Below are 17842 nucleotides of genomic sequence, written 5' to 3'. Positions count from 1 at the left end.
CTGAACACAAATGCTTCGTTTGTAAATGAGTGTTGGAGTGTGCTCCTGGTTATCTGTAAATTCAAACGAAAATAGTGCCGTCTGGTTTGCTTAATATAAAGAATTTGAAATGATTTATGCTTTTCATACTTAAGTATATTTTAGCAATTACATTTACTTTTGATACTTACGTATACTTAAAAACATACACTTTTAAACTTTTTAAGTTGTATTTTACTTGATGACTTCCACTTTTACTCAAGTAATTTTTCTTTAAAAAAGTTTTCCTTTTACTCAAGTATGCCAATTGGGTACTTTTTCCACCACTGCCTTTGACCTCATGATTGGTTTTTCCTCTGACATGCACCATCAACTGTGGGCCTTATACAGACCGGTGTGTGCCTTTCCAGGTATTGTCCAATCAATGAAATTTACCACTGCAATGAAGTTCTAGAAACATCTCAAGGATGATAAATGGAAACAGGAGCTCAATGTCAAGTCTCATAGCAAAGGGTCTGAATACTTATGTAAATAACGTATGTTTTAACATTTTTATAAATAAGCAAACATTTCTAAAAACCTGTTTTCGCTTTGTCATTATGGGTATTATTTTTATAGTTCCTCAATGTTTTATTTTTATAGTTCCTCAATGTTGTTATTTTTCATACACTTTATAATGAGGCTGAAACGTAACAAAATATGGAAAAAGTGAAGTGTCTGAACAACACCGATACCGATTATTCGAGGACCCCAAAAAAGCCGATACCGATTAATCGGCTGATTTCTTTTTAATATTTATTTGTAATAATGACAATTACAACAACACTGAATGAACACTTATTTTAACTTAATATAATACATCAATAAAATCAATTTAGCCTCAAATAAATAATGAAACATGTTCAATTTGGTTTAAATAATGCAAAAACAAAGTGTCGGAGAAGAAAGTAAAAGTGCAATATGTGCCATGTAAGAAAGCTAACGTTTAAGTTCCTTGCTCAGAACATATGAAAGCTGGTGGTTCCTTTTAACATGTCTTCAATATTCCCAGGTAAGAAGTTTTAGGTTGTAGTTATTATAGGAATTATAGGACGATTTCTCTCTATACTATTTGTATTTCATATACCTTTGACTATTGGATGTTCTTAAAAGGCACTTTAGTATTGCCAGTGTAACAGTATAGCTTCCATCCCTCTCCTCGCCGCTACCTGGGCTCGAACCAGGAACACATCGACAACAGCCACCCTCGAAGCAGCGTTACCCATAAAGAGCAAGGGGAACAACTACTCCAAGTCTCAGAGCGAGTGACGTTTGAAACACTATTGGCGCGCACCCCGCTAACTAGCTAGTCATTTCACATCGGTTACACCAGCCTAATCTCGGGAATTGATAGGCTTGAAGTCATAAACAGTGCAATACTTGAAGCATTGCGAAGAGCAGCTGGCAAAACGCACGAAAGTGCTGTTTGAATGAATGCTTACGAGCCTGCTGGTGCCTACCATCGCTCAGTCAGACTACTCTATCAAATCATAGACTTAATGATAATAATAACACAGAAATACGAGCCTTAGGTCATTAATGTGGTCAAATCCGGAAACTATCATTTCGAAAACAAAACGTTTATTCTTTCAGTGAAATACAGAACAGTTCCATATTTTATCTAACGGATGGCATCCCTAAGTCTAAATACTGCTGTTACATTGCACAACCTTCAATGTTATGTCATAATTACGTAAAATTCTGGCAAATTAGTTCGCAATGAGCCAGGCGGCCCAAAGTGTTGCATATACCCTGACTCTGCATGCAATGAACGCAAGAGAAGTGACAATTTTACCTGGTTAATATTGCCTGCTAACCTTTCTTTTAACTAAATATGCAGGTTTAAAAATATATACCTCTGTGTATTGATTTTAAGAAAGGCATTTATGTTTATGGTCAGGTACACGTTGGAGCAACGACAGTCCTTTTTCGCGAATGCGCACCGCATCGATTATATGCAACGCAGGACACGCTAGATAAACTAGTAATATCATCAACCATGTGTAGTTATAACTAGTGATTGATTTTATAAGATAAGTTTAATGCTAGCTAACAACTTACCTTGGCTTCTTACTGCATTCGCGTAACAGGCAGGCTCCTCGTGGAGTGCAATGTAATCAGGTGGTTGGAGCGTTGGACTAGTTAACGGTAAGGTTGCAAGATTGAATCCCCCGTAAAAATCTGTCGTTCTGCCCCTGAACGAGGCAGTTAACCCACCGTTCCTAGGCTGTCATTGAAAATAAGAATCTGTTCTTAACTGACTTGCCTCGTTAAATAATATTGTTAAAAAGATAAAAATAACAAAAATATATATTTTTTTAAATAGGCAAAATCGGCATCCAAAAATACCGATTGTTATGAAAACTTGATATCGGCCCTAATTAATCGGCCATTCCGATTAATCGGTCGACCTCTAGTCTGAATACTTTCCGAATGCACTGTATAGTGCCATTATATTTCCTACATACTTTATATCTGGTTTAAGTTTACACTGAAAGTATTTTAACATTCCGAAAACGCATTTACAAATTATTCAAAATATAATAAATAAAAAGTTTGGACTTAAGCGTCCCAAAAAAATGTTGAGGCGGGCTGCCCAACAGTTTCAAAAGTAGAAAAATCCCTGAACACTTTACTTGTCGTTGCAGCATCTGCTCTAAGTAAGTGAAGTCAAATAAATACTAGCTAAGTTCCTTACCAGCTGGTACAATCTCTAACCCAACCATCTTGGGAACACTGCCAAAGATATGCAGGGTCTTGGGCTCTTTGATTTCACGCTAGGAGAGGAGACAAAAACATAATACAACATCAAGGAACGTTCCTGGGACAAGTCCAAAATGTCACCCTTTTCCCTATATTGAGCACTACTATTGACCAGAGCATTATGCAGGCCCGGTCAAAAGTAGTGTAATATATAGGGAATAGGGTGCTATTTCAGATGCAGAGTCCTGGAGAGATGTCCGGGAAACAGTTTGTCATTCCAACAGGATCGACAAACATCAGCCACTGACCCCGTCGAGAGTTCCACTGACTGCAGCTTGGGAATCTAGGACATGAAGTGGCAGAAGCTGGGTTGCTGTTCATTTAAAAGGTAGCCAACAATAGTAATGTGATATTGGGCTTGGAAAATCAATGAATCCATGGCGATACCTCTGTAGGCTGTATATTGTATGTCATTTGGATGTCTTTATGCCAAAATACACAAACAAAACTGTAATTCATTCGTCACATGCGCCAACTAAAACAGGTTACCTTAGTGAAATTCTTACTTACAAGCCCTTTAACTTGTATGCTTTGAGAAGAAAATAATGTAAACAAAATAGATAAGCAGAAAATAAAAAAGTAACAAATAATTAAAACAGCAGCAGTAATACAGTAAGTTAACTCTGGACTAACTCTAGCAGGGTCTCCGTTAACCGGTTAGTAGCCGGCTTCTGGCGGATATTTTTTTTTTTAAACGCATAAAAATAAAATTGCCAGTGGCAAATTTTCTGGGAGAATAAGAAAAGAATCACATTGCGAAAATAGTGCTTATCGGTTTGCATACTGTTATGGAATTAAATTGGCACGCGTACAGTATATTCGTCACGCATCTTATTCATCACACACGTACAGATACAGAACCTTTGAGCAGAAAATCTGTCAAGACAGCACAAGAGCTGCTGCTACAGTATCTCAAACAGCAAATGCATAGACAACGGTAGACAGGTTTCATCAGCGCATTACACACACCACTTTGCAATGAACTTGAGACCGTATGCATTTTGAAAACATATACTTAATTGTTTGAAACCTGGATGTTTTAATACATGAGGCACGTCTTAACTTGCTTAAAAGAAGTCGAGCAAAAATCAGACCATATCCACAAAGGCAATTATTTTAGATCACCTTTCTTTCATTGTCCAGTAGCCAAAGGAACAATCATATTAGCTCTGTCCTCTTTCTACATTTCTAATGGATATTTTCATCTCTGTCACATGAAACCACTCGCATGTGCCCTTTTGACAGCCGTGTTCTCACCAATTGCATTATTTGCGCATAGACTGCTACACATTGCTGCGCTTATGTGAAAAAATAGTTTGTAATGTGAAAAAATAGTTTATCAATATTAAGCTACATTTTCTAACCTGTTGCATCAGAATAATTGCTTTTTAAAGTTTTGTATGTAGCCTAGACCTACTGTCCCAAAGTCAGTTTGGATAGGCTATTTCTTTCTCGACAAGCTGACCAATAGAATAGGTAAACTTTTCTACTACGGGGATATCAGTTTGACATAGGCTAGTAATTTTGCTATTCGTTACGCGTCTTGTTGGCTAAGGAAACTCTGTACCCGGTACGTCCTGTATATAGCCTCGCTACTGTTATTTTATGGTTGATCCTTAATTATTATTATTTATTTTATTACTTCAGTTATTTTTGTAAATTGTTAAACACCTTTTTTGTAGAACTGCACTGTTGGTTAAGGGCTTGTCAGTAAGCATTTCACTGTAAGGTCTACACCTGTTGTAGTCGGCACTTGTGACAAATACAATTTACAAGCCCTTACAGTAACCACATGACCCCATGACACAGGGTGACGAGCAGATTTGCCAAGAGAGAGAGAGAGAGAAATCTCTCTTGATGTTATGGGGACTTTGCGCAGAGCGCACGCAAGGCTAAGGCTCTCTGGCTATTGAGAATGTAGCTAATGAGCCCAGAGCCAGCACACAGGCTGCAAAGGCCCTCTTGCTAATGAGAATGGATCTCTATCCAGCAATTGCATTTCCAGTACATTAAGTCCACAAACAAGTTAGGCAAAAAAACAGAAGAGTAAAAAGGCAGATATTTTTAGTAAATCACCATGTGAAATCAAAATGAAAGTGATAAAATAAAATATTAAAACAGTCTCCGGTGATCACCTCATCACCGACCTCAGACTTCAGACGGCGAGAGCGTCGCTCAGGGAGCGGGCAGTCCTTGTTCGGAGTCCCGTCACTCAGGCTGTCCCTCTCTCTGTCCTCTTCATCCTCCTCTTCCCCCATGCCCTCGTCCTGCTCCTCTCCATCATCTCCCTCCTCGTACAGACGGTGGATACCCTGAGGGGGACAGAGAAGGTAGGGAGCAGAGGTAAAAGACCACAACAGAGGCAGGAGAACACCTACAAACCCACTTCACAACAAGGTATGTGAAGGTATGGCAAGGTATGGTAGGTTTTACTGTTGCAGATGTAAGGTGTTGGTTGCTCGCTTCTTGGAGTGGTTGAATAGAGCAGGGAGTAGTAACATTTATACCATGGCATTGTTGAATACACATTTCTGATTGGCATTATAGAGCATGCATTATTTAAGTGATAATGCCCGATAAGCCAGTATTGGAGGATATATTGGAATGGGTGTCGTTAGGCCCAAGGGAAGACAAACCGTGCCAATATATCCTCCAAACACCGGCTTCAAGGGCATTATCACTTTTATACAACAGGTTACATATTCAAATAATGACTGACATATTTTCATTAAAAACATTTTGATTAATTTATTCATACTATTTAATCATTCTACAAGATATAGTCCCGACATAAAATCTAGGGTTGCTACCCAAGCCGGCTGGTCATGCATTCTATTGGTTCAGTTGCTAGATACACGACCCAGTCGTTCAGTCTTTTTGTTCGTTCAAAACGTTCCATTGCCTTACTGGCTGGCAAAGTTCTTATCCCGTGCTTGCTAACTTGCTAACTTAGTCACGTCAAACAATGAGGTGCGATTTCACCTGGCAAATAAACTGTGCTCTCGTCAGCACACTGTTGAGCAAGCCAACACAATCACTTCAAACACTGAAGCTGTAAAGACTGCAAACTAGCTGCACTTTGTTTTGTTTTACCTTTTGTCAATTGACATTTCTTTGTATATATCCATGAAAATGATGCCAGCTGATTCATGATTTCAACTGAATGAGAAACGCTGCCTGCCTCTGTCTTGTCCTGACTCCCACACGTTCATTACTATGGAACAGCTGGAGATCCAATTTGAATATTGCAACAATATCACAAATGTCTGGAGAGACAGACAGCAAAGTTTATACTAATCTTCGCTGTTGAAAACTAAATGTTAGTCTAAAAGAAATGTGAGAATATCTAGATGCTTGTTATAGTGGAGATCAAGTTTATAATTTGCCTGGCTGGGCTGATGAGAAAGTGGATGGCGCAGTCAGACGGAACAGAGTAAATAGGCATTTTAACATCATAGATTTAGCTGGTGGAAACTTGTGGAATAGACACTGGCTGGAATGCGCATTTAACCAATCAGCAATAGGCTCACCCGTTGTATAATTCTCTATAACACATGGTATATCTGCAAGGTAGCATTCAATGGCTATAGTTCGTTCTATGTTTGAGCTTCTTTTGAAAGCAAAATTCTAATGAAAAACGTTATTGAATTTGATTTTCATAATGGCAAGCTAGGACTGATGGTTTGGTTAGCTAAACTAGCAAGTCTGATTGGTTAGCAAAGGCAAGTACTGTAGCTATCTAGTAAACTTGCTTGCTATTCCAGTGGATGTTGAACACATTTCTAGCTGCAAAAGTGTTAAATTATAGCCAAGGTATAAAAGGGATAATCAACTCGAGGCTCTATGTGTTCTCTGGAAAAAAAGTGACTCCGTAGAAGGTTAGTTCCATTCCACATCGTTCATTATTTTCCATAGAACGCATTGCCCCTCGTTGATTATCCCTTACATGTTGTGATACAGAACCAGAAGAGGCTGGTGGGAGGAACTATATGAGGACGGGCTCATTGTAATGGCTGGATTGAGTCTATCCCAGCCATTACAATGAGCCTGTCCTCCTATAGCTCTTCCCACCAGCCTCCTCTGTTCAGAACACTGTTACAAATGTGGCTGTAGCATGACAAAGCACAAAAGGAAAGAACCACATGACAGGGTATTGACATGAGTTGTGAGTATGTAAACGTGTGAATACACAGCACAAACCTATAATAATCCACACCTAACACTTGCCGAAAGAAGACTGAAGCAATTCACTACCTCTATTGACTTCACAGAAACATTTCTCAGACTCCACAGACACCTAGCCTAAATGTTAGTGTGCATGTGTCGGCCAATGAGTGCTTACAGTGAGCGTTGCTCCAGACTGGAAGAGCTCATAGGGGTAGAGGATCCTCTCAAAGTGGGACCGCAGCAGAGAGCCCATACCTTTCCCCGGGGGGAAACCCATCCTGCTGGCCACCTTGGACCATCTCTTCTCCTTACACACTGTTCCAAAGCCTCCCTCGGAGGAGACAATCTGAAATACAATGTTTTTTTAGTAAGATGGTTGTGGTTGACTCATACACAAAAAGCATATTTTCAGAAAACTAAGGAGGAATTCAAATGTACACCAGCACTTAGCAGCTCGTTGTTGTCCTAAAACAAAATCCAAAACAAACTACTTAATCCTCAGGTATAAATAAATTACAGTATACTTACAAACACCACCCTGCATGTTTATAAAAAACAATATACTATTCAGGTTAATGGTCTGACTCCCGTCTTACCTTGCTGAGCTGGTACAGATCAAGGATCTTCCTCTCCACATGAGGGAAGCGCAGCCTGGACCCCTGCAGCTCCCAGAACTTGGCAATCTGATCCAGGAAGTTGAGCTTGACTCGAGTGAGGGCCTGAAAGCAATGGGAGAGGTGAGGGAAGGGTACACAAACACATGAAAGTCAATTCAAATGAAAAATCTGGCACACTCCACCATAAACAGGAGTATAAAGAGGTCTCTTTGGATGCTGAATCCTAGGAGAAATCAAAGTAAAGACAAAGCCTACACATTCCAGTGAGTAATATCCTTTAAAATCTTAATGTAGGCTAAGCTACAATTTTCTGACCATAAAAACCCTTCCTAAAGCAGGCCTAGGCCTAACACCCATTCAGCCAGCGCTGTTAACTCAGTCATTGTATTCAAGAGTGCTGCCCCCAAAATGTGACGACAGCTGCAGTCAATGCACATAAGGTCTGCACTGTCCAGCCACAACAACGTATAGGCTACCTCTTCACAAAAAAACAAGTACTCATAGACCTCTACATCTTTATTAAAAGACATAATAATATATGGTTAAATAACATACATCTGTGAATGACTGACAAACTCAGCTGAGTTGACTACTTACTTAGGCAATACCTCTATTTAGGCCTATACCTTATAATTACTACAAACAGGCCACCTAACTGTATTTCCAACATAGCCTTCACAGTGTTGTAACTAGGTACAGTATACTTACCTCCAATTCATTGAGTCTCTGGACTCTGGGAGTGAAGCGGAAGTTGCGTACGTCGCAGGCGAAAGGGGGTGCCCAGTCCTAACAGACAGAAGATTACAATTGAAACCAAATTAACAACTTTGGTTCAGATTTTCATACAATGAAGTAATGAGGAAGTAAAAGCAACAATAAAAAAAGAAGAAAACACTTGTCAACATAAACATTACATAACACTTCAAATCCCATTCACACATAAATATAGGGATGTGTGGAGTTTAAAAAAAACACATAAAACCTATAAAAACGTTTCAAATCGATCCGACATTACTGGATATGGCACAAATCATTTAAGTCCTTGTAGTCTAAATGCGTCAAAGCCTTATACCCAAAAGACAAATAATATTGGAGCACAGTGCATCAAAGAAAACCTCCCAGAAGCAACTGTCAAGTTTCAGTTGGTGCAAAATAGACCAAATATAAGAGGGTTAGCCTAATCAAGCAAAAGGTTCCATGTGGGAAATAAGAGTAAGAGAGAAAAATACAAAAAAGGGCTATATTAGACATACATTTGATTTGCACAAGGCCAAATATGAAAAAGTCGAAAAGTAGAGCATTACGGTTCTAATTCCACGTCCTGCTACTGTTAGACTATCCCCCCCAAAAAATATATATATTACTCTTTACAGCTAAATACATGGATATTGTTGATATTGTAGTCATGATGTAATAAAGACTTGAAAATATAGGGCATCAAATTAAAAGCACCTAGAAGTTCATTTCAAATTGTTAATAGTTCAAAAATGTATCTAGACATCATCTAATTCGTGTAACGTTACTTGATATTCCGAATGTAAGTTGCGATCAGTCCAGGAAACACCAAAAAAAGAAAACAAAGAGTCATAGACGGGAGTCTGGAATAGAGGCCGCTGTTTTAAAGACGACTTTACTCTAACTGTTTGGCAAAATATAAACATCCAAAATCATTGTTTAAATAAAATGATTAACAAACATGAAATTTGACTCACATTTGACCTCCACAAGTGAAACATTCAACGAGTAAAATGGCCTTACCCAACTAAAAATGTGCGTCGGGCTAGGCCGAAAATACCATAAGTAGATGACATGGGCACAAACCAACGCAGGCGTAAATCTTAAAATGGAAGCAATGTGTTATATTCCAAAAGCAGAAACAGTGAGGTTACCTCAGGCGGTCGAATTTTGCAGATGCCAGTTCTCTCTGCAATAGGTCGAATCTTGTTTATAAATCCTAGTGGATCCGAAAAATCTTCCCAACTCGGCTCAAAAACTGGGCACTCAGGAGGGGGTACGAATTCAGCAAAATCGGACATGATGAAATCACAACTGTTATATTTTCTTTAAAAAGCCAATCGTACTTGTGTTAAAAATGTATTATGTTGACATCTGTGAGTGACATCAGTCCATGATTAGGCCATCTTTCAATTAGCACACATATTGTTGCTTCGGCAACTTCTCCTTCATGTTCATGATTGTTTTAGTATCAAGAAAAAATAATTTCAATGAAGACAATTTCTTGATATGCCAACAGCTGGGCGACATGACAATATTGTTGAGTTGACGTCTCAAAGACAAAACTGTAAAAATATCAAAAATAAAATGTCCATTCCTATTCCATTTTAAGGAAATTACTGGGCCAAGCCGGGCGGCGTCCACCCCCACCACTCCTGTGCAGCAACGTAAACTGCAGAACTGAGAACTACCTGGAGCGCAGGACAAGATCAGTCAAAAGCGCCATCGCTCCCCTGGACATATGATCCCCCATCAAAATAAAAACGGCCGGGAAAAAATTGCATTTATAACTATTCTAAGCTCCATATTCATCGAATAAAACATTATCCACATTATTTGCGATTTCACTTTTGAATATCCATCGGTTGTGACATCTTCATGTGCCAGAATATTGTATTATTTTATCCAGATTTCGCAATATCATCCATTTAAAGTTGCGCCTCAGTGATTATCCAATCTAATTATGCCATTCTTGAGTCGTTTTCCAGTCTAAATGAGTGCGATCCTCTTTCATCCGGACGAGAAGCTGATGACCATCAACATTGAAACGAGGGCAGTTAGCTAGCAATTAGCGCACATTGTTGATCAAATCGTGTCCACTCCCGACGTCCATTCATTTGAAGGAGAACGTTAACTTAGCTAGCTCGTCGCTACAACAGACAGGGGGATCCGTGGAGTTGAAGGGTCGACCTTCCCGATGCAGCAACAGACGTTATTTGCTCCACAATAAACCGGACAAGCTAATTGAAACCATTCTCATGCATACGGTTATCCTGCTTCGTGTCACTCGAGTACTTCTAGCTGCTGTTGTCATTAAAAACGACGATACTTCCTAGCTAATTTAGCCTAGCCACACGGTGCTGTGACTGCTTGCTAGTTGCTGGCGAAAAACTTCGCATGGTCTTTCTTTAGTTTGCTCGCACAGTTCTAGAACAATATACCTTTTTTCAGGATAAACATTTCGTCTAAAATTGTTCATTAGACGCCTATGTTGCTCAACACTTTGGACTTTCCAATATTGTATATATTGAGATACTATCCACCTTTCTTTTGCTAGCAATGACCATATCACTACCATGTACCAATCCTCCACTTCCGCCTCCACATCCGCTTCAATAAAACTAGAACCATGGTTTTACTTATTTCCCTATACAAAATCATGTCTCCAGATATGTGTACATCAACATTTATGGTAAATTTGTTGTAGTTTTGTAAGGTACTCCGTTCTTAACCAAGTGGGGAAAAAAACATCCTCACAAGTCGCGCTTTCAAGGCCACTCGGATTCGGGGGGGAAAAGAGGTCAAATCGTGACGTAAGGGATATTGAGGTCGGAGAATTCGGAGCTCGAGGATGATCCAAGTTTCCGACTTGGAATTTCGAGTTGGATGACCGTTCAAAACAAAATTTCCAATTCGAAACACATTTTTCCGAATTGCAAGTTGTATTGAACACACTGAGGTCAGGTGTCGGAGATTCCCGAGTTCCCAGTTGACTGGAACGCTGCATGAGCTCCGACTTCTCTCCCATTATGGCCTCTTCGTTTTTTTAATGTAACTAGGCAAGTCAGTTAAGAACAAATTCTTATTCATTTATAAATCGGGACAACGCTGAGCCAATTGTGCGCCGCACTATGGGACTCCCAATCACAGCCAGTTGTGATACAGCCTGGATTCGAACCAGAGTGTTTGTAGTGACGCCTCTAGTACTGTATCAGGAAATGAAAGCAGTATCAGGAAATTATCTCCATAACAGATTTTTCGGCAGTTAAGTGTAACAACTAAACATTATTTATAAAAGCAATCTATTCATATATATTTTTTCACACTGTATTTTCTTGACAAGCATGATTGATAACTGTTCTTGTAGTTTATGGTTGACCAGCTGGTTGGCCATTAGCCAATCGGCGTTTCAACGAGTTCAAAGCATGTGTGAATGCATCCAAATTGCAACGAGTAATTACCACCTTCCCATTTGGTTATGCTGCATTCATGTGCTCGACGGAGTATTTGATTTCGATAATATGGCTTTCATTTGCTTTTTGGTCTGACTCTGCAAACTTGTTAGATGCATTTGCTGTTTGTTTTGCTTGTTTTTCAGTTTATGTTGTGCCCAATAGAAATGATAAATCATGTATTTTAGGAAGGTAGAAAGAAAGTAATTTGAACCGGTGATTCATAACATTTGGATCAGTTTGGGGTCCTGGGGACCGATGCACTCAAATCTTAAACATTTGAACCGGGGACCAATACCTATCATGAATCGTTACATCCCTAATGTTTCCTACTCTCCTTGTCTGTTCCAATCTCACTGTGTATTTGCTTCCTTTCAGGACTAGAAGACACTGGGTATCTCTCCTCTGATGGCTGCCATGAATGGTCACGTCCTTGCGGTCAAGCTGCTGCTGGACATGGGCTCAGACATCAACACTCAGATCAAGACCAAACGTAACACAGCACAGACCCTGGCCTGCCAACGTGGAGCACTGCGTCAAGGTGAGAGCAGCCATCATCGGCTGAACCTGACATGCTATGTTATCTGGGCTAGAGTCAAAGACATTAGGAATGATGTTTGGTGTTAGACTGTTTGATGCAGTATGTCACTGACTTATACGTTCTCTCTGATTGGTCAAACTCCTCTCATGGAGACTGTGTCAGATGGCTATACTGAGATGGGGCATGTGCTACTGGACAAGAGCGCTTACGCCACCTGTCCAAACCTCCCAAGACACCGTGTGCACCATTGCTGCAGACAAGGGCCACTACAAGTTCTGTGAGCTCCTCATCAACACGTAATTACTGTTACAGTCTACCTTCAGTATGAGAGTGAGTGTCATTTCAGTCAGAATACCATTCCTCTCCAGTCTCATTGCTCAGACCTGCAACTCGTCTCTGAGTGAGTTATTACAGTGTTATAACCAGCAGTGTGTGTAGTTCGGCATTTGCTTCTCGCTAAAGTCCAAACTATTCACATTTCCTCTCTCGTTTAGTCTGGTCCATCTCAGAGCTGTGACCAATCAAATCAATTCAAATCAAAGTTTATTGTGCACCGAATACAACAGGTGTAGTAGACCTTATAGTGAAATGCTTACTTACAACCCTCATATCCCGGGCATAACATGTGACTTCAATCTGAGTGAATATGTATTCTGATGTAGATGGTGCTCTGCTCCCTACCCTGTGATTTGTTGTATGAATTGCTGTGATTTGAGGCTGTAGTTTATGTTTTATTTTTATTGTATTTGTGTGTATAAGGGGACACTGCTGTGGTGGCTGTGTGGCTCAGGGCTATGTTCCCTACTCCCTACAAAGCATTTTGTTGTATAAATTGTAATAATATAATTTCTTCTTGTTTTTCTTGTTTTGTTTTTTGGTATAAAATATAATTCTGAGCAATGACTAAATGTCTACTTGTTAATTGTTTCAGGTTGTTAGTTTACAACTATCAGGGGGGTTGAAGGATAATATAATAACTTAAATGTAAATGTAAATGTATAATATGAATTTGCATCAGGACACTTCTGAGGGGACTCTGGCGATACACCTGCAGGATCGACTTATTTCTGGCAGAGAGAATGGGCCGATTCTGGGCAGTCATTCAATATGACATCGTTGCTAGCTGGGTAAAATGTCAGAAGATCTTTTAGTTACAGCACAATAAAAAAGCAATACAAATTGTCGTTACCGCCACCAACTTGTACGGGGTGTAATAAAAGCCATGGTTGATGCTTTTTGCCTACTGTAAACATTGCACTCAGAAATGAGGATATAAATAGTACCCCAAACTGATCCAAATGTAGCATCGATTCAAATGTTACGAATCGCCACTTCACTAAATGTTTTTGTTCAAATTACTTTCTATCTACCTTCCTAAAATACATTATTTACCATTCATTTCTAATTATTATTTTTTTTTAAGTTTTTTTTTTTTTTTTTTACAGGGACAGTGCACATTAATCAACGTTTCAGTAAAAGTGCCGGTTTTAGCCAGCCGGCTAATTTTCAACCGCAGTCCCTGGGCAGGTTATTAAAAACAATTACAATATAGACAATAGTAACATAGAACAAGCAAGACATAGCAACATAGGACAAGCAAGACATAGCATACAGACAGAGCAACATAGGACAAGCAAGACGTAGCATACAGACAGAGCAACATAGAACAAAAAGCAGTGTTGGACACAACATAATCTGAAATCAACCAAAACAAACAGCAAATGCATCCAACAAGTTTGTAGAGTCACAAGCTTGATGTAATCATTGAGTGCTAGGAATATGGGACCAAATACTAACTGCTTGACTACTTTAAGATGCATAAGCTAATTTGTTCCAATACTTTTTTGGTCCCCTAAAATGGGTGGACTATGTACAAAGGTGCTGTAATTTCATGGATTATTTGATATGGATTACAATACCATCCGATTAAAGCGGACAGTCTGCACTTTAACCTTATAGTCATTGTATCATTTCAAATCCAAAGTGCTGGAGTACAGAGCCAACACAACAACAAAATTGTCACTGTCCCAACACTTTTGGAGCTCACTGTATGTTGACAGTCATTGATCTACAAGTAATTTTGCATGAAGAACAACTCCTGGCAATATCAGTAGCTTTGTCAAACTGAGCGCTGTCTACAGCTTCGTATGTTGACCACGGAGAGGTAGGTCTATACCTGATCTGGCACATCTGTGCATCTCCTTCAGCATTGAAATGTTTGTAAAATGGTTTGCGCAGTATTATGCTTTATTAGTTCAGTGACAACCAATGTCATATTCTAGGTTATTTTTTATCAAATGCGCTGTTCAAAAGGGTGTTTTACTGGAATAAAAGTAGCCTAAACTACCGCTGGAGGCACAACTCTCAATCTGGCTATAGGTAGGCTACATTCTGATCAGCGTTTACATTAGATTTTATTAAAATTGTTCAGGTTCTCCGTCAGCAATAGTTTTGGTAGTTTTACTTGAAGCAATCAATATGCATGGTCATTTTCAGATATACAGGGTAAAGTTCAGAATTTCATAAGGACAAAAGAGTGCATGATCGAAGCTACCAAAAAAGTGCATGATCGAAACGGGAGAAGAAGAGTTGCTCAATCCAGAGTCTGTCAAAACTTCCAAACAGTCTAAACCATTCTATTATGAGACAGGGTAAAATCCAAAGTTGTGCTATATATTCGTTGGCTATGTTATAGTACATTTTTTAAGATACTTATTGATACATTACTAGCTCTAACACTTTTAATCAGCAATGGGCTGATAGTGGGGTGGTAGATTCCCAGTTTCCCTTATAGCGCAGCTGCCCACACACACAAACACACACACACACACACACACACACACCAGCTCAGAGAGATCCAGCTCAGAGTCCCAGCTCATTTACAGCAGATTACTTTAGAATGGAAAATGAATGTGTTTAAGCAACAAATGTAAGTGCATCAAACCATGTCATATTGCATCGAACTGAATCGCATCATTCATTTCTCTAATCAAACCCGAATCGTTCCTGTATCGTATCAGAGCCCATATATGTAGATATGTATCAAATCTTCTTGAAAGGGAAAAATACACATCCCTATGAAACATAACATGTGGACAGGGGTGATTATACTGTACACACAGGAATTGATTTCAGCACCAGCGTTTAGGAGGATGTTGATGCAGCCCCCTGAGTGGGCCAGGCTGAGAGGAGTGCAGTCTGAAACATTACTGTGCTCCTTATTAGCCTTGTGCAGCAGCAACAGCTTTGCCACCTGGAAGGAATGGACCACACGTTTAGTCAATCCACAAAACTACCTTTGTTGAATTTCCACTTAGGACATTTTTATTTTGTACTCTTTCTGGGGTCCAGCAACATGAAGGCAGTTATATACAATTAAAAATAATACGTGACATTACAATTCATAACACTTTTCACAACACATTAAGTATGAGCTCTCAGGCCACTACTCTACTACCACATATCTACAATACAAAATCCATGTGTACATGTGTATAAAGTGTGCGTGTTAGCATGTGTATGCGTGTGTGTCTCTTCACAGTCCCCGCTGTTCCATAAGGAGTATTTTTCTGTTTTTTAAATCTGATTCTGCTGCTTGCATCAGTCATCTGATGTGGAATAGAGTTCCATGTAGCCGTGGCTCTATGTAGTACTGTGCGCCTCCCATAGTCTGTACTGGACTTGGGGAATGTGAAGAGACCTCTGGTGACATGTCTTTTATTTATTTGTTATATATATATTTATTTATTTATTTATTTTCTCCCCAATTTCGTGGTATTCAATTGGTAGTTACAGTCTTGTCTCATCGCTTCAACTCTGGTACGGACTCGGAAGAGGCAAACGTCGAGAGCCGTGCGTCCTCCGAAACACAACCCAACCAAGCCGCACTACTTCTTGACACAATACCCACTTAACCCGGATGTCACGTCTGCTCCTGCTCCTCCCCTCCGGCCTACGACGTCGCCAGAGTACTAACCACCGGTCCTGGGATTCATCATAATGCACACTGGCACCTGTGAATCATTATGATTCACACCTGGACTCCATTACCTTCATAATTTCCTCCAAGACGGCCGTAGCCCATGTTCACTCACCTGTTGGTATTGTTCTTGTTTATCGGCGTACTACCTTATGTTAGTGTCGTGTTCTTGGTTTTGAAGTTTTATGAAACGTTGCACCTGCTTCCAACTCACTGCCCCATCATTACAGAATACCAATTCAAAATATGGAAGCAGCAGGACAACCGGACATCTCCCAGACGATCAATGAACAAGGTGACCTTCTTTGTCAACACCATGATCAGCTGGCTCAACTCAGAAGATGTTCTCCGCAGTCTACAAGATCTCAACAGAGGAGTATATTCTAGAGCCAGTCTACCCAACGAGTCAGCACACCAGCCCATTCAGCTACCCATTCAGGTCAGCGATGCCCGTCTATCCCTCCTGGAGAAATATAATGGGACACCATCCAAATGCCGTGGCTTCCTCATTCAGTGCTCCCTCTATTTCGCACATCAGGTGGGAGCTCCCACCACCGAGAGGTCTAAGGTTGCCACGGTTATTTCTCTGTTGACTGGGCGGGTATTGGAATGGGCTCCGGCTCTCTGGGAGAGAGGAGAGGAGGAGCTCGAGTCTTATGAGGGGTTCATAGCTTTGTTTAAATGTATTTTCGATCATCCTGCCGGCAGAGAGGGAGGTGAGCGTCTGCTTCAGATCCAGCAGGGGAATCAGACGGCTTGCTGAGTATGCGTTTACCTTCCGGACAGTAGCAGCTTCCAGTGGATGGAATGAGCTAGCGCTAAGCACATTATTTAGAAGAGGTCTGCGCGAGGAAGTCCAGACAGAACTTGTCTGCCGAGATGACAACCTCACCCTGGACGCACTCATTGCTCCTCCGGGAGCATCGGCATCTCCATCACTTCTCTCCCTCCTTCGGCAAGTGATCCTTCGGGATCAGAGCCTGAACCCATGGAGGTAGGGGTCACATGCCTTCCCGCGGCGGAATAACGCAGACAAATACAGCTGGGGCTCTGTCTGTACTGTGGCCAGGGAAGGCACAAGCACCAGCAGTGTCCGATACTTTAGAATCCGGGGTCCACTAGAGCAGAGCCCGGTCACATGATGTTACATCCACTGGACCAGAAGTGAGTATTCCATCTACTGCTCTTCCTGTTAGACTCTTTTTAGTACCCATCACTCTGGCTGACTGTCCCTCGTGCCCTGTATCTACAGCTTTAGTGGATTCCGGTGTTGCGGGGAACTTTACGGATCAGACCTTTGCCTCCTCTGTCAATATTACTACCTACCCATTTCCCTCTCCTTTTCCGGTTCAAGGTCTCGACTGTCGGCCTCTAGGATCCGGAACCATCACACACATCACCCAACTACTCACCTTCACCATGGAGCCCAATCACCAAGAAAACATCCCCTTCTTCATCACCAGTGCACCAGTTCACAAGATCATCCTCAGCCTACCTTGGCTTCAGCACCATAACCCTACCATCTCATGGTCGAGGATGAGAATCACTGACTGTTCACCTGAATGCCGGA

The 17842-nt window shown here is 40.6% G+C and overlaps 1 protein-coding gene across 7 annotated transcripts in view; it reads right to left on the bottom strand.

The window, feature by feature from the left end:
- The window catches only part of LOC115106848 (lysine-specific demethylase 5A-like), a 43755-nt gene extending 32922 nt beyond the window's left edge, over positions 1-10833 (bottom strand). For 3 of the 7 annotated variants that reach the window (XM_029629990.2, XM_029629993.2, XM_029629991.2), the window contains exons 1-6: positions 9455-10833; positions 8274-8351; positions 7545-7667; positions 7124-7294; positions 4917-5093; positions 2717-2795 (exon numbers count right to left, since the gene is read on the bottom strand). In XM_029629990.2, the coding sequence (XP_029485850.1) occupies positions 2717-2795; positions 4917-5093; positions 7124-7294; positions 7545-7667; positions 8274-8351; positions 9455-9601 (775 nt within the window). In that variant the 5' untranslated portion in view covers positions 9602-10833. Of the gene's footprint in view, positions 1-2716; positions 2796-4916; positions 5094-7123; positions 7295-7544; positions 7668-8273; positions 8352-9277; positions 9359-9454 lie in introns of those variants that run through there. The other 4 variants (XM_029629992.2, XM_065008121.1, XM_065008122.1 and 1 more) reach the window with 2 other exon arrangements.
- Between the last annotated feature and the right edge of the window lie 7009 nt (positions 10834-17842).

Source organism: Oncorhynchus nerka, linkage group LG23, assembly GCF_034236695.1.
Source record: "Oncorhynchus nerka isolate Pitt River linkage group LG23, Oner_Uvic_2.0, whole genome shotgun sequence".
Classification (NCBI taxonomy): Eukaryota; Metazoa; Chordata; class Actinopteri; order Salmoniformes; family Salmonidae; genus Oncorhynchus; species Oncorhynchus nerka.
Note: the sequence above shows the minus strand (reverse complement) of the source record. Positions and strands in the feature narration are given on the sequence as shown.